This window comes from Clupea harengus, chromosome 2, assembly GCF_900700415.2.
Source record: "Clupea harengus chromosome 2, Ch_v2.0.2, whole genome shotgun sequence".
NCBI lineage: Eukaryota > Metazoa > Chordata > Actinopteri > Clupeiformes > Clupeidae > Clupea > Clupea harengus.
In genome coordinates this window covers 19,328,018-19,351,184 of record NC_045153.1, presented here as the reverse complement: position 1 = coordinate 19,351,184, position 23,167 = coordinate 19,328,018, and the positions used below count along the sequence as shown (strand labels likewise).

At 41.1% G+C, this 23,167-nt stretch overlaps 1 protein-coding gene across 9 annotated transcripts in view; it reads left to right on the top strand.

Moving 5' to 3' along the window:
• obsl1b (obscurin like cytoskeletal adaptor 1b) overlaps positions 1–22,987 on the top strand; it is a 28,650-nt gene extending 5,663 nt beyond the window's left edge. Inside the window, exons 4-37 of one of the 9 annotated variants that reach the window (XM_031585742.1) lie at positions 281–541; positions 813–1,118; positions 1,277–1,543; positions 1,655–1,930; positions 2,127–2,402; positions 2,710–2,985; positions 3,313–3,588; positions 3,901–4,185; positions 4,463–4,744; positions 4,848–4,919; positions 6,265–6,552; positions 6,757–7,032; positions 7,549–7,824; positions 8,844–9,119; positions 9,229–9,504; positions 9,757–10,032; positions 11,428–11,703; positions 11,793–12,065; positions 12,217–12,492; positions 12,657–12,932; positions 13,025–13,300; positions 13,501–13,776; positions 13,926–14,195; positions 14,302–14,568; positions 14,679–14,948; positions 15,805–16,071; positions 17,066–17,332; positions 18,632–18,744; positions 18,952–19,105; positions 19,539–19,700; positions 19,815–19,919; positions 20,213–20,479; positions 20,949–21,218; positions 22,121–22,987. In XM_031585742.1, coding sequence (XP_031441602.1) covers positions 281–541; positions 813–1,118; positions 1,277–1,543; positions 1,655–1,930; positions 2,127–2,402; positions 2,710–2,985; positions 3,313–3,588; positions 3,901–4,185; positions 4,463–4,744; positions 4,848–4,919; positions 6,265–6,552; positions 6,757–7,032; positions 7,549–7,824; positions 8,844–9,119; positions 9,229–9,504; positions 9,757–10,032; positions 11,428–11,703; positions 11,793–12,065; positions 12,217–12,492; positions 12,657–12,932; positions 13,025–13,300; positions 13,501–13,776; positions 13,926–14,195; positions 14,302–14,568; positions 14,679–14,948; positions 15,805–16,071; positions 17,066–17,332; positions 18,632–18,744; positions 18,952–19,105; positions 19,539–19,700; positions 19,815–19,919; positions 20,213–20,479; positions 20,949–21,218; positions 22,121–22,131 — 8,321 coding nt within the window. In that variant the 3' untranslated portion in view covers positions 22,132–22,987. Of the gene's footprint in view, positions 1–280; positions 542–812; positions 1,119–1,276; positions 1,544–1,654; positions 1,931–2,126; positions 2,403–2,709; positions 2,986–3,312; positions 3,589–3,900; positions 4,186–4,462; positions 4,745–4,847; positions 4,920–6,264; positions 6,553–6,756; positions 7,033–7,548; positions 7,825–8,843; positions 9,120–9,228; positions 9,505–9,756; positions 10,033–11,427; positions 11,704–11,792; positions 12,066–12,216; positions 12,493–12,656; positions 12,933–13,024; positions 13,301–13,500; positions 13,777–13,925; positions 14,196–14,301; positions 14,569–14,678; positions 14,949–15,804; positions 16,072–17,065; positions 17,333–18,631; positions 18,745–18,951; positions 19,106–19,538; positions 19,701–19,814; positions 19,920–20,212; positions 20,480–20,948; positions 21,256–22,120 lie in introns of all 9 variants that reach the window. The other 8 variants (XM_031585741.1, XM_031585755.1, XM_031585748.1 and 5 more) reach the window with 8 other exon arrangements.
• The last annotated feature ends 180 nt before the right edge of the window (positions 22,988–23,167 follow it).

Sequence of the window (23,167 nt, the reverse complement as noted above, 5' to 3'; positions counted from 1 at the left end):
CTTGTTCTCACCAAACACTTTTCACTAACTCAGTGGATCACACAAAATTATAAATTAGATCATGTTAACACGTTTAATACATTACATACAGATATTATAAACATATACCAGTATGTTTATTCTGTGAAGATACATGCATTACTCATCAATTCTTTAAGGTGAATAGTCCATGTATACTTAGTTAGCTTTTGTGTTGTCAAAGCTACAAGTATTCAAAGTTTCATTTTTACAGATTTTTGTATGTGTTACTTTTCTAATGTTTTAACTTTGGCCCTGTAAGGTACAATTGTCAGAAAACTTCCCCGAAAAGTGGATGTTCTAGAGGGAGAAAATGCTGCCTTCTGTGTGGAGGTAGAGGAGGAAGAGATGGATATCCACTGGTACAAAGATGGAGTAGAGCTAAGGGAGACTCATCAAACCATTCTCAAGTCTTTCGGAAGAACTCATATTTTGGTCTTTGTCAACACCACACCACAAGATTCTGGTCTAGTGACCTTTTATGTGGGCAGATCAAAGACTTCATCTCAGCTTCGGGTGAAAGGTTTGTTCTCAATCACTTTGCGTTACATTTTCTAATCTTGCAGTCCACTGTGTTGGCAATGCCAGACTGCAGTGCTCAGTTGCTAGAATCTAGACCTAGAGTGTAGGTGACTCAGTTTTTGTAAAATTGTAATAAAAATGTGGCCACTAAATCAGTGGCCCCACAAAGTTTGACAATCCCTGCACTTAATTACAAAATATAATAAAGTGGACCGATACAACCTAAGATCAGTCCAAATCGAACTTCTGCTTCTCTGTTCCCCCTTTTTCAGCGGTGAGGCACAGCCCACCCAGTTGTCCAGTGGGGGTGCAGATAAACACGGAGCGTGCCAACGCAGCACTCCTCTCCTGGGTTCCCGCCCCTGACTCCCGGAAGAACCCCCCCTCGGGGTACGTTCTGGAGAGGCAGGAGGTGGGGTCCCAGGAGTGGTTGCAGTGCGTTACCACTGACTCAGCCACCTCGGTGGAGATCCTCGGCGATAGCGTGCCATGCGAGGCCGACTACCGATTCCGCATTTGCAGCGTCAACAAGTATGGAAGGAGTGGCAACGTTGAGTTCCCTTGCCCTGCTCATCTGGGTAATTAACATGTCAACATGGTCTAAAAGTAGACGCAGTACATCGTGACTGCAAGCCCCATTAGAAACAAGCAAGCAAACAAATAAATAAATAAATGAAAAAGAGAGTAAAAACCTGAAAATAATATTACATATACCATATTTATCTGTTTCTTTCAGTTCCCGTAGCAAGAATACAAGCACCTCTTCAGGACGCTCTGGTTCCAGAGGGCCAGGATGCCTGTTTCTCTATTGAGCTGTCTGCCTCTGTCATTGGCACATGGTTCTTAAATGGCACCCAACTGCAGGAAGATGATCAATACTCCATGCGGCGCACACGCACCCACCAGTCCCTGCGCATACGTGGGGTACGAGAGACAGATAATGGTGCTGAAATAACGTTCATTGCCTATGGAATTAGAGATTCAGCTGCCCTGTATATCCAAGGTATTTATCCCCTCAAATCAAGGTTTTATTAAATGCAAGTTAACATAAACAAGGGTGGTATTCCACAGTCTGTCACTAGTCATAATTTATCCTTATTCTTGCTTGCTCCAGCTCCACTTGTGAAATTTTCACACCTGTCAGAGATGGATAGAAACAAGTTCATTGAAGTTGGAAACCCAATAGTGCTGTATTGCGAGTTGTCAGACCCAGACGCCCCAGTCCACTGGTACAAGAATGGTGTCGAATTACATTCAGGCGAGGGCCTCCACATCCAATCAGAGGGAACCATGAGGAGGATTGTCATCCAGTCAGCAGAGTTCTCTCACTCAGGAGTGTACAGCTGTGATGCCATCGATGACGTCATCAGATTTAATGTGGAAGTAGAGGGTGAGTGCCGTTGTATTTGTCTCCTAATACAAACTACTAACACCCTCATGCATTGATCAAAACATGATCTCAGTTGTGTACAAAGTAAGTCAAATCCTGAGGAGAATATGTACAGTATATTTATAAGAGTGAAGAGATTATATGTACATTCTCACACATATATTTTACTCATACCCATCAATGAAAACACCTGTAGCCCCACCTGCAAGGTTCTCACTGCTTCCTGATTCTGTGAGAAGCAAGTCTGTTGAAGTAGGACGCCCCATTGTACTGCAGTGTGAGCTTTCAGATCCCACTGCCCAGGTCTTCTGGTATAAAGATGGAACAAAGCTCCAACAACAAAGTGGTCTAAGCACCCAGTCAGATGGCATTAAGAGAACGCTCATTGTCCAGTCGGCTGAGTTTTGCCATTCTGGAATGTACAGCTGCAAGACAAAAGGCGATGCTGTCCAGTTCAATGTGGATGTCAAAGGTGACTCAAAACTTTATGTTGGCCCTCAAAATTAACTCAAATACACATGTATTTAGCAAAGCAACTAACAGCAATGACCTTGAATGTTGGCAGCTGGTATCCCCTGCAGTTGCAGGAAATCTGAAAATGCCATAATCTTTGTCTTACAGAAAGGAAAGGAAATAACGCAATATCATTGTTCATTGTACAAGAGTTTGTTGTTTTTTTTTACAACATTTAGCAAATGGTATTTAGCATTGCAATTAGCTTAGCATTGCACAGTTTACTGCCACAGATGCCATCTTAATACATTTTAAAATATCTGTAGCTCCTCCAGTGAGGTTCTCAGCTATCCCTGAAGCTGAGAGAAGAAAGTGCAGTGAGGCAGGCTGCCCCATCACGCTTCAGTGTGAGGTATCCGACCCCACTGCCCACGTCCTCTGGCATAAGGACGGAACGCAGCTCAGTGTGAAATCTGGACTAGCATTCCAATCTAAGGGCAGCTTAAGGACATTGCATATTGAGTCTGCCGAACGGTCTGACTCTGGTGTGTACAGTTGCGCAACCAAAGATGATGCCATCGAATTTCATGTGGAGATCAGAGGTGATACTTTCATCTTTGTTGTTTGATGTAATATTGATTAACTTTGTGTTGTCCCATTAACACCGCTAATGACCATTGCTTTGTATGTGTGTCACTGTTTTGTTCTATTATACTCTTGTTCTACAATTTTCTGATCAGTACCTCAATCTTCATATGCTTTTACATGCTTTCATTTGCTGTTGTTGCTACTGATGTCTTGTCACAGTTCACTGAATTTTGGTTTAGTTTTCTCTCTTTCAGAATGCGTGTGTCATGTCTCAGACCAGTATATCTAAATCCTTCTGCTTCTGACTCTTATCGGTTCTGTCATGGATCACCACCCCATAGCTAAGCCAGTGAGGTTCGCGGCTGTGTCTGAAGATGAGAAAAGCAAATGTGTCGAAGCAGGCTGCCCTTTTCAGCTGCAATGCGAACTGTCAGACCCCTCTGGTACGGTCTGTTGGTATAAGGATGACAGAGAACTCCTTCCCAAGATGGGACTGGATGCTCAGTCCGATGGTCCCATGAGAAGGCTGGCAGTACTGTCGGCAGAGATGTGCCATGCTGGACTGTACAGCTGTAAGACACCAGATGACTCTGTCCACTTCACTGTGGATATCCAAGGTGATTTGTGGCTTTTTAAGACACTTGTTCATACAGGTAACCTGTGCACTTTGGCAAACCAGACATGACTAACCTGTGGCAGCTTTTCGTGTTGTCTTTTGTCTTATTGTGCTGCTGTTGATGATTATGGCTCTTATGTCTGCATCTCAACGTGTGAGCACTTAAAACATAAATTGTTACTTGTTTTGCACTACTTAATTTAACTTGCTTTTTGGGCAAATGGTCTGAGATGTCACAGAAAAGTCAGTCTGGGTAATCTGTATGTGGACTTAGAAGTATAACCCGACTGTTATATTCCAATATTATGCGAAGAATCATCCTCAGCTCAACCAGTGAAGTTGTCAGCCTTGCCAGAGGCTGTAAAATGTGAATTACCTGATGAAGGCCCCCCAGCTGGGATAGATTGTGAGATCTCAGACCCTATTGCCATGGTGTGCTCGCACAAGGACGAAGTAGAACTCATCTCAAAAACGGAACCTCAAAGCAAAACGGAGGGTACAAGGACCGTGGTTGTCCACTCGAGACAGCTCGCTGGCTCGGAAAAGTACAACTGTGTGAAAGAGAATGGTGTCATCCAGTTAGATGTACAAGATCAAGGTGATTTTTGATATTTTTGCTTGAAATCATTTTTATATAGACTAACCATGTGTGTGCTCTGTAGCTTTTTTGACTCTACGAGTCCAGCAATGTGTGAGCTGCCTGTAGCATTTGGACTCTACACAAGTAGTTAGTGGAGCTACTGTAGTACAGTGTATGCATATGGTTGTTCTGTTTATGGCTGGATATGTCTTTTTTTTCAGTTTTGCTTATAAAAAGAACGTATCAGTAATTTTTTTTTTGCCCCCTTGACTGCTGATTGAATGATCACCTGTAGCACCGCCTGTGAAATTCGAAGCTGCTGCTGAAGTTGAGAGGATTGAGAGCGTTGACCCCAGTGTAACCACTGTGCTCCAGTGGGAGTCCTCAGAATCCACAGCGCAGGTCTGTTGGCACAAAGTCGGAAGTGAGCTCCTACATGAAGCTGGAACTATGATTCCGTCTGAGAGCGCTGTGAGAAAACTGACAAACCTCCGTGTGGCTGAGCTATCCCAGACTGGGATATGCAACAGCGTCAAGGCAAACGATGCCTTCCAAATTAATGTGGACATCAAAGGTGGTGTGTGTCACTACTGTACATATTCAATTCAGAATACAGGAGCATTACCCTAGTTGAGGTGAACCGTCCGCTTATTGTTTTCTCTGTGGCTTTGTCCAAACAGCAGAGCCTTCTCACTCTGATCCACTCAGTGAGATATCTGATGACTCTATCCAGTGCACTGTGGACAGGAAAGGTGATCAAACACTACTTCAACCTAGCACACTTAACCCCCGTGCCTTTCTGCCACTAACCTCAAAAGGTGTTTTTTGCGCTACTCTGGTCTTCCCTGAAAGATGCTCATCCTTAAATGCCTTAAATGCATCTTGGTTACCATTTCCATCCCTGAGAGAAAAAAAAAGCCCCAAAGACTAATATTCCGCTAAGTTGTCTTGTGATCCAACATCGGTTGGTCTGTAGAATCCTGAAGTCTTCCAAACTAACACTCATGTCCAGTCTGCAAACATGTAAATCTTCATTCTTAACTGACTCTCAACCATGAATTCATCCAAGCTTGTAGTCACTGTAGGACCTTGCTTGAGTCATACCGTCTTGCTCCCATGCTATACAGAGCACCATTCCTCCGCTTCACAATTACTATGATTCTATATATCTTAGTGTGTGAATGAATGAATCAATGAATGATGCCAACAGGTGAATGAATGTGATTTAATGTGACTTACCCAAATTCTTGTTGACTGTTTCCTAACCTGTGTTTAATCTGTTGTCAGACCAGCATTCATGTGGTCGCTTCTTTTAAATTCCATTTCTTTCCCATGGATTTACTTCCCTGAGTCTCTTATAAAATACTTTGTGAAATACACTTCAGAAATACTGAAAACCTCTCTTTGTATATATGCAAATACGCCTAGCTGGACCTATGAGATTTGCGGTCATACATGAAGTTGAGAAGTACAGGTCCATTGAAGAAAGAAGTCCACAAAATGTTGACTGTGAGATGTCACATCCAACCACAAGTCCTGTTGACAAGTACACAGATGAAGAACAACCTCAACAATTGCCAATTAATTCAACAACTGAGCAAACACACACAGGGCAATCAGAAGAGGTGTGGCCCTTGAAAGACTGTCATGAGGATGACGATGTCAAAACACTTAAGGTGGATGTTGAAGGTGATTTAAATAGTTAGCTCAACCACAAAGTGGCAATGGTGTGAGCCCATATTGTAGAAATGCTTTATTGGCAGTCCTTTCATTTAACAACTCTAACTCATTCTTAATTTAGGATTAAAATTTCAATTTGAATCAAAATAATGTAAAAAGCTATTGTGTTTTAGTAAAACAGATTAATTGTATGCAGTGAGCAGTATTTTCATCGTGTAACCAAAGTGTACATCAGATATGTAAGTCAAAACCACAGTCATCTTTAAACCTTAAAACATCCAATTACAACATTGCGTGATTACATCAAATTAATGACGCCATAATTCATCTCTGTTGTCAAAACTCTCATCGCACGGAGCCTTCAAATCCTATTTCATATTTAGTGATAGTAACACAAATCTCCTGAAATATCCTCAGCTCCCTCAATGGATATTACTGCACCTTCTGAAGTGGAGAGACAGATATCCAATGAAGCAGAAAATCCTGTATCAGAGGATTATGACACGGGACATTCTACTGTTGAGGTGGGCTTGCACCGAGATGAATTACATGATGGAACAGATGTTCTCCAGCAAGATAGACTGGAAATGCAATCACATGGCACAGTGGAAGAAAAGGTGGTCGTACCATCTATGGTGTCTCATAGAGAGGACATCATCTGTGAGACCCTGGAGCACACAGAACAGTCTCATGAGGACGTCAAAGGTGACTCAAGGCTTTTTGTTTGTTGTAACAAAATTAATATTTTCTTTCTGCGTAAACAAAAAGCCACTAACCACTTCTAGCTTTGTGTCATTGTTTTGTTGCCTATGTACACCAGTACGTAAATCATATGTCAGCACGTAAATCAAACCGTAGACTTTGCTGATGTTAATTTCAATCTCTTCCAAAAACTCAAACACTTTTTAGCCACACAAGTGACAATTGCAGATGTCCCAGAGATTGAGAGGAACAAGTCCATTGAAGCTGGCTGCCCCATTGAACTACAGTGTGAGATCTCAAACCCCAGTGATCCAGTCTTTTGGTACAAGGATGGTACTGAGCTCCTCCCTCAAAATGGATTTATTATCCAATCAGAGACCACCGTTAGGAGACTCATTATTCCATCAGCGCAGCTGTGTCATACTGGGGTATATAGCTGCAAGGTTGTGGACGATGTCATTATATTTAAGGTGGATGTCAAAGGTGATTTAAAACTAGTTTACTCAATTGAATGATTATGACAAAAGTTAAATAATTACAGCGTCTGTGAATTTGATATAGAACGGAACACCGAAGCTTAACCATTATAATAACTTAAACATACATTACAATATAAACTCATGCTGTGTTCAAAGCTGCTGAGTTATTTAGACTTAATGCTTCATGTTGATGGTGTCTGTTGAATACTATAACATCTGTGTATTTCTGTTCTACAGATTACAGTGTTCTAGCACTAAGCCGTAATATCCGAAACTTGATCACTGATCATGATAAAAAAAAATCAATGCCCTTTAATTCTGTTGAAAAGTCTAGCTCTATCATAATACTTAGCATTTAGTTTAATGCATATTACTTGATAATAAAATGACAATCCTACAATTATTACTTTATAATAAAGCAGTGACAAAATATTTATTTAAATGTATAAACTAATTATAAACATACTATTTTTTTTAAAGTACTTGTTTGAATTAAAGAGTGTTTAATTAAACCCCTCAGCTCCCCCACCGCAATTTTCCACCATTCCCGAAGTGGAGAAGAACAAATCCATTGAGGCAGGCAGCCCTATTGCCCTGCGATGTGAAATCTCAGACCCTACAACTGAAGTCTGCTGGTACAAGGATGGAGTGAGACTCCACCCGCAAAGTGGCAATGCCATCTTATCCGAGGGCACTCTCAGAACTCTTGTTGTCCAAGCAGCAGGGCCATCTCACAGTGGAGTGTACAGTTGTCAGACTAAGGACACGGCACTCCACTTTGCCGTGGACATAAAAGGTGATTCCAAACAGATCCACGGAATGGTAGTAAACTCCCTCTTAATTAACACTAACCACCTGCGCACTGTAGCAAGGACTAACCATTATGGAGCATTCCCCACCCCTTAGATTGGTTTAGTTGGCGTGCAAAGACATACACACCTCAGTAAACTACATTTAAATCTACATCAGGAGCTCTCTCTAAAAAGATCAGTATTAATACCACAATAGTGGTTTATCGTAATGATTTAAATTTTTATTGTTTGGGATAAATCTAATCTAATCGCCGCTACATAATCTTATCTTTCTGTCTTTAAATGTGTTGTCACTGAAATCCACAAAAAGGCTTGTTGTCTGTAGCTGTCTTATCTTGTGCATTAATGTGTGAGCATGGACATGACACACAGGTGACCAGACTTAATCTTTTAATCCTCTTAATCTTGAATGTAGTTCTTCAGAAAACGGAAGACTCCCTCCCTTAACATGACTGCAAAGACACACTATGTACTTGACACAATTGGACATTTACTGTACAATAATATACTAGCAAACTTTCCCGGTTGTATTTAATGACTTACTCTCCCCACACTGATGCCCTTGTTTTGTCTTTGTTTTCACTGTGTTCCTGTCTTTTGCTTTGAAAATGTGCAATCCTTAAATCTTGCGCTCTTATACTCGATACATTCCTTCTGTGTCATAGTTTTAGCAAATATGTGTTTATTTTGTATTTGGTCTCCAAGTCCAATTACTTCAGTATTACAGGGTGATTACAGTGAGAACATATATGCTTTTTGCACTGTCCCCGCTCTGTTATTAGATAGTCCATTGTGTACCTCATGTCTTCAGTATATTAGCCGTTCAATTATTACAAAGTATGTTATATATGACAACAGTAATGTATTCCCTCAACCTGTAAGCTCATTCTGCTCATTTGAGACCTTTCTTGCAGAATACTGCTAAGTATACCCAATGGTATAAATGACTTAAAAATATTTCACTTTTTGACTAGTGTCCCATTACATTCAAAAATATCCATAGCTCCGCCAGTGAAGTTCTGTGCCATACCTGAAGATAAGCAGAACAAGTGCATTGAAGCAGGCTGCCCTTTTGAACTCCAGTGTGAGATATCAAATCCTGCTGCTCATGTCAGTTGGTACAAAGATGGTAGAGAACTGGAACCCCAAGGTGAAATTGAGACTCTGTCTGAGGGTGCCAAGAGAAAGCTGTCTGTCCTAGCAGCTGAGGTCCAACACACTGGAATATACACCTGCAAGACAGCAGATGATGCCATCAGATTTAATGTGGATGTCAAAGGTGACAGACAACTGTGTTTCAATTTATGATTTGTCTTACATATGTGTTTGTTTCTTTTTCTTAAACAAGCATCATAACCTTCCTTTTTATGCTACTCAACCCTGTGTAGCTCCGTCACCAAGGTTCATACCACTTCCAGAAGTAGAAAGGAACAAGTCTGTCACAGTAGGCCAGCCAATCGTGCTCAAATGTGGGATTTCAGACCATAAGGCCGAGGTCAGCTGGTATAAGGATCGAGAACAGTTGTCCGGGAAACATGGACTCACTATGGAGACAGAGGGAAAAGAGCGAAAACTGATTGTTGCATCAGCACATCTCTCTGACTCCGGGCATTACAGCTGTGCTGTTGCTGATGATGCTGTTTCATTCAAGGTGGATGTTCAAGGTGATTACTTCACTACACTGTCAGCCAGATTTGTAGCCTGTGAGGTCCTAACGTTTGTCAAATTCATTTTCTTTTCTGCTAATTTCTCCCCAGATTGGTGCCTCCACTAGGCCAATCATCTATTTGAAATTACTTTTGATGTTTGATTTTTTTGACATTAACTGAATGGCCATTTTATTTTCCTTTCTAGTGCTTTGTAACCGAAATCTTCACAAAACCCCTCTTTTAAACCTTCCCCCCAAATTCCCATAGCTGTTCCTGTGAGGTTCTCAGCACTTCCAGATGTTGCAAGGAACAAGTTTGTTGAAGCAGGATGTCCCATTGTACTACAGTGTGAGATCTCAGACCCCACTGCCCAGGTTTCCTGGCTTAAGGATGAACATCAAGTCCTTCCTCTCACTGGTCTTGACATCCTATCAGAGGGCACCATCAGGACACTGATCATCCAATCAGCAGAGTTGAGTCACTCGGGAGCGTACCGCTGTCAGTGTGAGGATGATCGCATAGCATTCAAGGTGGATGTTGCAGGTGATTTTGAGCATATACCTTTTCTCAAAACCACTAACCGATTGTGTCGAATAACGCTTCATCCACTAAATGCTGTTTGCCAGAATTAAAACCTTTAACCTATAACAGTAGTGTAAACATACTCAAGAATGACACTCCTAAACGGATTGAAAATTGGCTCGATGAATATTTTACAGTTTCCCATCTAATCGTAAATAACCAAACAAATCCACACCAAATTAAGGACATGTACATAGTTTTTCGATAATCTCTCCATCCACTTCTGTTTTCTCGATACGGATGTTACTTATGTCTTTTGTGGCATCACATGCCCCCTTTTTGTAGCATCTTAACATATCCCAGGTGTGATATAAAGCAGTATAAAACTAGACAGTTTCATACATTTCAGTAGTGATTTCATTTAACACCTAGAACTCATAAAACTTTAATCACACACAGTTGGTGGTCCATTTTGCCATACATTAAACTGGTGTTTTTTTTTCCGATCAGAAAGATACATAAAAAAACTGTATTCAGTGTGATCATTAAATTATTTCTTTGAATGAATGGAAACACCTGTAGCCCCGCCAGTGAGGTTCTCAGCTGTTCCAGAGGTTGAGAAGAGCAAGTCCATTGAAGCAGGCCATCCTATTGTTCTCCATTGTGAGACCTCAGACCCTACTGCGCTGGTCCAGTGGTACAAGGATGGAGAGCAGCTTCTGCCTCAGTTGGGAATTTCCATCCAATCAAAGGGCACCATGAGGACACTGCTTATCCAATCAGCCGAGTTTTCACGCTCGGGGTTGTACAGTTGTAAAACAGCTGATGATATCAGCGAATTTTATGTGGACGTGACAGGTGACATACAACAGCTTTGCCAAAAATGATCATTTTTGTCATACTCAAAACTAACCAGTACCGTTGCAGCCTATTAATTCTATTTTCATCGTACAAAAGCCTTCCTTTCCATCCCCGGAGAGATTCATTCCGCTGCTTCTGTCAGCCATTTAACCATTTCTTTAATACTGGACCACTTTTCCTCAAAGTGGCTCAGTGCTCATGAAAACTTTCTGTTTTTTTTTTTTGTCATCTCTAGTTGCCATCCACTAGACATCTTCTTTTCATTTTAGCCAGACCTCAGAGAACACCACTTGACGATCAATGCATGTAATGTCATGTGACCATGTTTCCCACAACTCTAACTGCACTACAAACCAAAAAAGCTTTCATTAACCAAGTTATTACATTGTTCTTGCTTCTACAGTGGAGACTGATTTCTCCAGAGCTACCCAAGCAGCCATTGCCAGTGCTCAACATTTTTATCATGCTTAACTCATGCAAATCTCGTCCAACCCTCACACAGAAAACGGTGGAACCCAATCAGATGTGTTCTAATGTGATCATTCTTCTCCACAGCACCTCCGGTGACATTTGTCTACGTCCCTGAGGAAGATCTCCACAAGAACATTGTGGAACAAGAATGTCTCACCTTGTCATGTGAGGTGTCAAGGCCTGATGCCATCACACAATGGTATAAGGATGGAGTTGAAGTGCAGCCTGATGACAATACCTCAATAGAGACAGAAAGCACAGTACGCAAGCTTCTCATCCAGGCGTCACAACTATCAGACTCTGGAACGTATACATGCCGTGCAGGAGACAGTGCTTTGATGTTCAAGGTCAACGTAAGAGGTATGGAGCAAATTGCAATTGAAAATTGAAACACAGGATGGTAAACTGTGCTATCAAAGATATTTCACTAACATACTGTATTCCTCCAGAGCCACCAGTTAAGATCGTCTACCCAAAAGAAGATGTCCACCTGGACCGTCATGTCCCAGAGGAGATAGTGCTAAGCTGTGAACTCTCCAGGCCCAATGCTTCTGTGACTTGGTTCAAAGATGGCCAGAAGTTGCAGGACAGTGAGAATATCAAATTGAAGACAGAAGGGCCGTACAGAAGACTCAAGATTCTCCGCAGTGGTGTAGAGGATTCTGGGGAATATGTTTGTGATACAGCCGATGACAGAATATTCTTCCAGCTGAACATAACAGGTATTCAAAATCAACATCCTCCATGGCTGATATTGTAAATACAATTCAAATAGCAATACATTCTACTTTCTCAGGATTGCTAAAAATAAATCATGGTCAAATTAATTTCAACTCTGAAATGAACAGAAAATCACAAATGTTCCTCTTGCAGAGCCTCCTGTGCGTATAGTATCTCCAAGCCAGTCCCAAATGGAACTTTGTCAGCAGAATGCAGAGAGGATGGTGTTAAGTTGCGAGATCTCCAGAGCCAATGCAGTTGTTCGGTGGTATCGTGATGGGCTTGAGGTGGAGGAAAATGATAATCTTATCCTGGAGGTGGATGGAGTCTATAGGAGACTTATCATCCCAGAGACCACTGTCAAAGATTCTGCTGAATATGCGTGCGATACTGGTGACGATTCAGTATCATTCTTTGTAAACATTGCAGGTACATTTTTGTTATCTTACATTAAAACACACTATACTGTACCTAAGAAATTGTTATTTTAAATTTTGGTCTCTTCCTGTCAGTCTTCCTGATTATTCTGTTTTAGCACAATTTTGCCTTTGCACATGGTAAGAGGCTTTGCCTTCTTCCTCTTCCTCACACAGAACCTCCGGTGAGGTTTATCCGTCCAAGAAAAATGGCCTGTGGAGTGGACATCTTTGTGGGCGACCCTATTTTACTGGACTGTGAAGTATCAAGACCAAATGCTGAAGTGACCTGGAAGAAGAATGGGGAGGAGATTGAAGAAAACGCTAAAGTCACCATATCTGAAGATGGCCTGAATCGGCAGTTAGCCATCCAGTCAGCTACGCTGGAGGATGCTGGCCAATACATGTGCGATGCAAAGGATGATGTCATGGACTTCCACGTCAGTGTCACAGGTAATAGTAATTTCCAACAAATGCTACTTTTTAATGTCCACCTCTGCATCAGATAATAATATTAGTCCATTTATTTTATCTGATGGTTCCAGAGGCACCTATTCAAATCCTGAGAAAGGACCAGATCGAGACAGAAAAGAATATTGTCACACCTGATGACATTGTGTTGAAGTGTGAGCTGTCTCGGTCTAATGGAATTGTCGTCTGGTACAAGGACAACGAGACGATTGTGGAGAGTGAGCGTGTGTCATGTGAGGCTGAGGGAGCGTTTCGAACCCTGGTCATCTTAAACGCTGAGATTACTGACGCTGGAGAGTTCATTTGTAATGCGAAAGATGACAAAGTTCAGTTCTCTGTTACAGTGCAAGGTATGTCATGGTCATTTTGTGCAATCTCAACTTAACTTGCTCCAAACATTTTTTTGGCTTTTAGAGATGTATTAGCTCCATAATTCTTAGCCTAAAACGGCCTCATGCAGTAGACAGGTAGGGATTCACTCACTTACGGCATCAGTGTCTTTCTCTCAGTGGGGTTAAGACACAAATCAGACTGTTGTTTCATTGTCCAGAGCCTCCAGTGACCATTCTAGGAAATTCAGAACACCCCGAACATCATAGCCTGGTAGCAGGAGATGACCTGATATTGGAGTGTGAGATGTCTCGGTCTAATGCGCCGGTTGAATGGTACTGCGACGGGAGGTTACTGAAACCAGACTCGCGAACACACATAGAAAGTCGAGGGACAGTGAGGAAGCTTGTCCTTACATGCCTTGAACTCTCAGACAAGGGGGAATACATGTGCGATGCCGTGGATGACAAAATGATAATCTTGGTGAAAGTCCAAGGTAATAAAATGGTGATTTAATAAATACTGGGATACAGTGTACATTTCTGCCTCACCAACACAGGTGTGTGTGTGTGTGTGTGTGTGTGTGTGTGTGTGTGTGTTTATATTTTTGTAATTGTAACATTTGTTTCCACTGCTGTCTTTTAGAGCCACCCACAAAGTTTGTCAATAAAGAAGAAGAGAACAAGATTGTCACCTGTGAGAATGACAGGGTAACACTTTGTGCCAAGGTGAATAAGGAGAAAGCCAAAGTTCGTTGGTTGAAAGACAAGGAGCCTATCATGGGCAGTCGTTTCCAAACAAGCACAGATGGAAAAAATTGTTACCTCATCATTGACCCAGTGAAGAAGTCAGACTGCGGTACATTTCTGTGTGATGCAACCACAGATGGGATAGACTTCATTTTGCTTGTCAAAGGTAGGTTTAGAGAAACAATATCATCCTTATATGAAGCTGGTTAGCTTTCTCTTGACATTCTGTTATTCTAATGTAACACTGAACCGTACAAATGTTTTGAAATTAGAACTAAAGGTGAAATTTGCCAAGCCTCTGGAAAATGCAATCGGCCTCAAGGATAGCGACCTCATTTTGCGATGTGAGCTCTACAAGCCGAGTGGAGACGTCCAGTGGCTCAAGGATAATAAGGAGATAACCCCCAGCCGTCGCTTTACGATCAGAACCAATGGCTGTGAAAGGAGCCTCACAATACATAATGTCACATTGGAGGACGCTGGAGTTTACACCTGTGAATCCAAAGACGAGAGAACATGTGCAACTGTTGAAGTGAAAAGTAAGTGAAAAGTTGCCAGAAAACATGTTTTGTTGGTTGTTGGCCATTTTCTAAGTAAAATTAGCATTTGCTTATTAGCATTTGCTCTTCTATTTTGGTCCAATCCACAGAGCCTCGTGTTGTGGAGTTTATTGCTGAGCTGCACAACATTACTGTCATGGAGGGAGAGGATGCCACATTCAAATGTGTCCTGTCGCCTGAAGACGCTAAACTGGTGTGGTGCATGAACGACAAGCCCATAGTTGCAGATGAGAGGTTCACCATGTCTAGCAGCAGCCTGTCCCACACTCTTCATATCCATAACTGCCAGGTCACAGACACCTCCAGGGTGACCGCAGAAGCAGAAGGTGTGGTGTCCAAGGCTAGTCTTCAAGTGCAAGGTGAGGTCCCATCAAACACACTCTCACTGTCTTAACATACTATGCCTGATGCATGCAGTGCAACATGATCCTTATATTTTGGCGTCTAAGACTCACTTATGCAATCGAAACCTTGTGTGCTCACAAAATCCTTCATGATCTCAACTACAGTGAGGTTTCTGGGGGTGTTCTTTTTATGACTCTAGGACAAAAACTTACGGAGCTTTAAAGGCATATTGACAACAAGAAAAAAAATATATACATAATATATTATATTGTCCCCAGAGGGTTAAACATTTTGCTAACTGTAAGGGACTTATTTGGGGATACTGTTCCCCTTGATACTGTGGTGAAAGCAGTGGTGAACATTTGGGATAAATAATGACCCTCTCAGACATGCCAGAATTGTTGAAAAGGTGCCTGTGATGGCTTGCGCTTAGCAGCTTCTCCGGTTTGGATTCCACTGTTAACTGACAGACACAAGTGGTACTACTATGTAACACACAGCCCAATAAAATTACCCGTTTGTAAAAGCGTTGCGCATTGAGTACAATAATGCTCTTCTAAACTATTTAATGGAGTAGTCTTTCTAAATTAAATGCCATTGTTTTCATTTCAATGTATATTAATGTACATTATAAATATAAATGTTGTTCACGTTCAGTATACTGCAGCAATAGCCTACATCAGTCACGAAGCTAGCTGTGCTATTTTTGGTGTTTGCAGGGCAAGTCTGTTGGTTATTAGTCAGTTAGCCTGCTTGTTGTAGACTCTCTACTACCTTTTCAATGCACTCGTCCTTCAAAATGAGAACTAGCGGATGTAATTTGAATATAATTGTGGTGAGTATTACATGTTCTGAGGTGCATGTGTTCAGAGGCACAGGTGATGTTTACCAAGAGTATGGAGGACGTGGTGGCTGAGGAGTTTGGGGAGACCACGCTGGAGGTGGAGGTCAGCCTGGACTGCGGCGAGGTGCAGTGGATGAGACACGGGTTGGTTATACAAGCCGGACCCAAGTTCACCCTGAAACAGATCGACAGGAAGCGTAGCCTGACCATCCACAAGCTCGCCCTCTCTGACCGTGGAACGTACAGCTGTGAAACGCTCCACGACCGCGCGCAGGCAAAGCTCAGCGTGGAACGTGAGTACACTCGTGCCAGGTCGCCTTCTCACTGTGCACTGTTGTTGTTTGTTTACCGCGGTTGCCAGAGATGCCGCTGCCTCGACTTGACTGGCGGTTTTTTTTGTTTGTTTGTTTTTTTTTTTTTCAAACAAATACGATCTGAGTCGGAGTAATATGAGCAAGAGCCTGCTCCTTCTTTGACACTTGTTCTCTGGCTGTGACGGCCACCAACAGGTGACTGATAGTCGATCTACTGATTCCCAGGGAGCAGAATTCTATATTGACATGAGATCAGAGAGGCAGGGATAATTCAATTAAGCATGTCAAATGAGAACCAGACTGAGAGCAAGAAGATGTCCTTGTTGAGTAACCTCTTAAGCCACTTTGCTTTGCTGTGAAAATGTAGATATTATCACATGAGTATTTTAAGTATTTTTCTCTGTTTCAGGAGTTACTCAGGTCATGGTCCATTTACTGATAGTATCTTTGATAGTAACTCTAACCTGAATTTACACATGTCATTTTATGTCTAAAAATCTAAAAGGAAATAGCCTCTGTTGTACACACGTAGAGCAATACATTTAGTGTTTTGAAGATGTTGTATTATATTGCTGTTATACCTCTGTTGCGATAAAGCAGTCAGTTGGAGGAAAGTCTGTGCTTTGATGGCTGTTGGCACCTCTGGTGAATTTGGATCTCTTTTCATTGCAGCTAAATTTATGCACTGGCTTTGAAAATCTCTGGTGGTGTCACCAACTCTCAAAAATAAACCAATCTATTCCATGGGGAATGTATGTCTGGTTTGAAATCAATGTCAGCAACAACAAAAAAAGTTTTTAACTCCCTGTCAGTAATGGCAGACCTTTCAAGTTGTTCAGCTATCAGGTTGAGATTTGGCAGTTATACCCCTGTCTTTCATTTGCCTCGTTTTATTGTATGAAAATATTAATATCATACATTCAATGATAAATCTATATACTAACAAATCATTTAAATTATCCCCACTCCCCAGCAAGGAAAATAAAAATTCGCAAGGGTCTGAGCGAAATCCAGACTTTTGAGCGTGAGACGGCCTCATTTGAGGTGGAACTGTCCCACTGCAACGTAGAGGCAGCATGGCAGAAAGACGGAGCCCGCCTGAAGACCAACAACCATTGGCGCATGAGCAACAAGGGCCGTGTGCACAGCCTCACCATCTCCAACCTCACCCTAGAGGACACGGGTACCTACATGTTCTCCACTGAGAATGTTAAAACGTCGGCAAGACTTACTGTGAAAGGTAATACGCACAACCATTATAGCAATGTCACCCACATCTAACATAGAGCAAAAGTTGGACTGTTATTCAGTGTGCTTCGCTATGGGCCACACCGACACCTACGTTCCTCTAACTGTTTCAGCAGAGGCATATAGACCTATGGTGAAGCAGAAGCTATGTAGCTATGTTAAGATATTAATAACTGTTAATCTATTTATAAAGAACTTGTCAACAAATTATGGGTAAATGTCACCATGGGTATGCCTACAGGCAACCATAAAGATGGGAACTTTGCTGACAACAATCTTCATAGGTTAAGGAAAACAACATTCTAGTTAATGTTTCCAAGCAATGACTAAACAAAACAGGTTGTAAACGAAAAGTGTAAAAGAGTGAGCTATAAACACTAGACTTGTTTATTGAAATAATCAATATGGATAGATAGTTTAAAAATAGCAGAGAAAAATGCTAATATGTTCAAATAGATCTGTCTAGGAAACAAACACATTTGTGCAACATGAAAGAGAGAAGACTGCAATGCATAGCTGTTAATATCATCTACTGCAAACACTGTTACTGGCATATGGCAACACAACAGCAGTCAATGTAAACATCAGTGGAGAGGCAGGCTTCAGTCCCTCACTCACCAGAGTTATAGGACACCCCTACCCACAGAGCAACTGAAAAGCTACACATTGGAAATAACATTCCCATGCCAGCAACGGAGGGTAAAAGAGCGCTGAGCCATAATGTAAGCCCTGAAAAGGGATTGGATTTCAGTCGCTGATGGCAGGACAATGGCATGGGGCGCCACTGGCCGCGCTACCACTCTTGCTTTGCCTCAGGTTACCGATATAAAAAAGCCCCCACATCACATGATCAGATTAAGGCTACTGAAACTTTTGAAGCATTCACAAGCATAAGTCCAGAGTGTAAGGTCATCTCTGCTATGTAAAGTCAGTCAGTAGCGCTTATCCCTCATAGTCGGGGACCTGTCAGTGTGGATGACAATAGTATAAATACGATCATCTCCATGTGATTGCTATACAAGGAGCCCTTGCAGGGAGTGTGATGGAGCAGATTCGGTCATGATGGAGCGACTCCAAGGGACTCCAGAGGGAGACATCGCTGTAAGATATAGGCTACCAGATTCAGTGACCTGGCCTTAATGATGTTAAACTATTTCTTACATAACAAGTTGTCACCGGGATATCATGAGCTACACTACACAAAGATGTCAGGTGCTGTTATGATTTCATATTTAGTACTGCAGTGTCCCATACTTGTTTGTCTGTGTGTGTGTGTGTGTGTGCGTTTCAGAACCTCCAGTAACCATTCTGAAAAAGCTTGAGGATGTAAGATTCCCAGAGGCCTCAGCCGTTACCATTGAGTGTGAACTATCAAGGCATAATATAGAAGTTAAGTGGATGAAGGTAAAACAAATAAACCATCTGTATTTTTCTTCCTGTGTGCTTACAGCATCTCATATTCTTGATATTGTTATACTGATTTTCCACAATAACAATAGTGAATTTTACACAGCATAGTTTTTTGGTCTTACAGATGTACCACGGATGTCCCATAGCTGATGTGCCATTTGAAGTATGAGGACTAACTAATGTGTTTCCTCTGAACTGCAGGATGGTGTGGAAATGAAGCCTGGCAAGAATCATCGAATTTATTCCATGGGTCGGAAGCGTTTCTTTCAGATCCTTAAGTGTGAGATGGACGATTCGGGTGTTTACATGTGCGATGCTGGAGACATCAGTACCAGCTGCTCCTTGGAAGTATTTGGTAATACTTTTTAATATAACTGTGCACTGTAACTGTGTTACGTATCAATACGGCTCCACCATGTGTAGGCATTTCAGTTTGTATGTCAGTACAATGGTACAATACTGCCATCAGCTGGTAATAATGAAATGAAAACAGTATTGAGAAAGTTCTGAGGGCCAGTGAAAAAGATTTTACATCAAATATAATTTCATATTTAAAGTTTAACATAAAAGTTAAGCTTAATACTAAAACATTATTTTTACACCTTATAAACCTAATTTAAAATAAAATGTAACTTCAAACTGTATTTGAATATAATTAAACAAATTACTCTATTATTTATAAATGTGAACAATAATGGCATAATACATTTCCGTAATTTTACATTTATAATATGAATGTAGTCTTTTCGTAATTTATTTTATTTCCTTGTTTTTGTTTGTTTGAACAGAACCTGCGCTGGAGGTCATCCAGGGTCTGGAGGATCAGGACATTCAGGAGGATGAGAACGCAGTGTTCATGGTTGAGCTCTCTCTAGACAGCGTAATGGGAGAGTGGATCAAAAACGGCGAGAAGATCAAACCCTCCAGCACCATCAAGATCCGACAGGAAGGTCGTTACACATATTTTATTTTTCCACCTCCTTTTTTTAGCAATGTTAATGTGAAACATATGTTTCAGATGATGTAGTGCCTAGTCTAACCGTAGTCCCTTACGCTATGAACAGGAGCCAAACACTTCCTCCTGATGTGCAACGTCAAGGGAGAGGACTCCGGGGAGATCAAATTTGTCGCCAAAAATATCGAGTCCACAGCCTACCTGGAAGTAGAGGGTACCATAAATCTCTTTATGATGTTTCTGACAAGCTCTTACCCAACAGCATTTTTCAATTTAGATCACAGCCTTTTAGCAGAACCGCTTTAACTTCAAGCCAACAGTTGCAAAGGGACAAGGTGATCCCAACCAAAATAAGAAAAAGGAAATTTAGAAATTGTATTTTGTGTAAAAATCTTTATGAAAGTATTCAGTAATTAGATAAAGCTTAAACTGTTATTTTGTTGTTCCATTTTTTTTGTTAGTTTTTCTGTTTGTTTACTTATTTGTTATTTATCTCATTTCCAAAAGAACTTCCAGTAAACATAGTTCAGCCACTTCAGGACAAAACTGCTCTGGAAAAGAGCCGCGTCATTATGGACTGCTCCGTGTCCAATCCCCGGTGCAGCATCCGCTGGTACAAAGGCAGCAATGTGATCCTGCCCTCCGATCGCTTTGAGATCTGCAGTGAGGGCTGCTACCGGAAGCTCGTCATCCAGCAGGTGGCGTTAGAGGACGAGGGCACTTACAGTGTCCAGGTTGGAGATTATACATGCTCTGCCAAACTGACAGTAGAAGGTAAGTGGATGAGGCAGTATTTTGAGTATTGCAGCAGTATCAGTATGGTGCATGTATTTCAATATAACCTACAACACATTCTGTAGAAGTGTTGTTTGGAGCAGAAACATAATTTAAAGTGTTTTCAGTGTCTATTCTTATCTTACCCTTGCACTGTGAGGGGTGATTACACCCAGTAGTTGCAACTTCCAGTTTAGGAATTGTGCTAATTCGTTAATCCAGATGGTTGAACTAATGGTCTCTTAAAATGGAGTACACACTTCTGACACAAACCATTCCTTGGAACATTAATGGACATAGCTGTTTCACAGTCATTACACTGCCCTCTAGTGACGACTCCTCCAATGACTCTAGTTGCTTGTTGAACTAAAAGCTTAACGTGTAATAGGCCCTGTGTCCATCGGTAATGACTCAAACTGCAACTTTCACCTTTGCAATAAATCCATCCTTTTCTTCCGTGGACTCACAGCCCAGTCTCTGCTGATGGTCCGAGAATTGCAAGACGTGGAGGTGGTGGCTCCAGACGAGGCCTACTTTGAGTGTGAGGTGTCCATGCCGGTGACAAAGCCCCCGGTGTGGACCCTCAACGGGGAGAGCCTGCAGCCTGGCCCTCGGGTCCTAGTGGAGAAGATGGGCACGGTCCACAGACTCACCCTCAGGCAGATGTCGGCGGACATGACTGGTGTCATCCAATTCACGTCCGGAAAAGCAAAGAGCACTGCCAACCTTCTGGTTAAAAGTAAATCTCTTGAATGATCACAAAGAATTACGTTCAGGTGTGCGACATAGACTTCACATCTACCACACAGTACACATCTACTCAGACCACTGCAATGAGAAAGGAAACAGTGTTTGTTATATAAGTTGCATATTCAATGGGAACACTTAATAACCCAGGAACACTTAATAACCCAAATAAACAAGTTATAAATAATTCTCAATGTATCTGATCACCTGCACGTGGGATTTTATGAGAAGATAAGTTGTGCTGATCATGTTTCTGGGTCCTGGATATTGAATAGTCTCACATGGTGTAGTTGCATGCCCTCTACATTTCTGGAGCAGATAAGGGCTTCAGAAGAGGGTTGTTGACAAGAGCCTTTCAGCCAACAGTCAACAGCTTTGCATGGCTAATTATCTCGCCATCGGTTAGCCAAGAATATGAGATAGGACTAGCTGTAAGCAAACACTTATGTCATCCACCTACATACACATTGTGGCGCCATGGCCCGCAAATGGAGTGGCCAAGTGGAGAACTGCTGATGTGGGATCATCTGATCTGGCTTAAATAGTATGTTGTAAGAATGTAAACACTGGTTATCTGATGGTAGTTAATGATCCGTGTGCTTAAGGAAGCCATGTCTTAGGCTTTTGGATGAAATGCTGTGAGTCATACACATACCATGTCTCATCATGTAGAGGTCCACTTGGAAACGAGGTTAGAGTTTTAATGATGTTAAATTCACTACCTGCTTTGGCAATTGGCAATGGCTATCATCTACAATTGCAACTACATACTGCATATTGCAAATATATACAACTGCAGTTTTTTTTTTTTACAAATGTACTCATGAAGCAACAATTTATAAATGAACAATTTTGGGCACTTTTTAAAATAGAAATCTTTATCCATTTTTGCAGGTCATCTTTGAGACGTGGAATTGGTGCAAGGTAATGACCCTGAAGAGGATCTGCATTAATTCAGCTTTTAAAAAGATATTCAATTTTCTTACTTGTTGAAAAGTGGTTGAAACTGAAAATTCTGTCAAATGTAATGACTTGAATCTGTTAGCATATCATCTACTGATATATCTTCTGCATTGTTTGAATCATCCGGAGAACAACAATACCTGCACAAAGAATCTGAATAATAACAGTTAGCTCATGTGATAGATTCTTAAAAGGTTTGTTTTTGTGAAGTTTAATTTCAATCTTATTTTTTTATGTTTTGTATTTAGGATAATCACAAGAAATCAAACATTATGAATTAGTTGTCAACAACAGTTTTTTTTTTTTCACTAAATTACCTTCACAACAATAACAAACCATGATATTTTCCAGGTCTTCTCAGATTTGATTTTAAAATTTTATTTCTATCCGATGATCAGTTATTGTCTAATATAAGTTAATTGATTGATGTATATTTGTATTTTTTGTCCTTTGTATAGACTTTTTTTTTAAAGAATACATAGTCTCTGGGATGCAGACTTAAGGGTATTGTGACACAAGTCAAGAAGGGGCTGTCTAGTTTGAAGCATGTTATGTAAATACACAGGGCCAAAAGAAAGGTTAACTTAGAATGGTTGAAACATATTTACATTTGCAAAAGAGTATAGAGCGTGTACTGATCAATTAAGCTATTTTCCTATGTGGAAGCTGTCTTTACTGAAATTCCATATTTATGATATCATTTGTTTCAAGCACCCACCAATAATACTGGATTTATCGCATATCTGACCGTTTTACTTGTTTTGGAAGTATCTTTCAATAAAAGCGTTCTTCAGCCTTGTTCTGATCATTTATGCTCTGAAACAAACACAAATGCTGCATTTTATCTTTCATTAATGACAATTAATAATGACAACTAAATATTCACAACTAAGCTATAAATGTCTTAAAATATGTGTTTCTGAATCATAAGAGTAGAATGGAATATGAATGAATTTGTCCTCCCTGGGTTTGCAAATT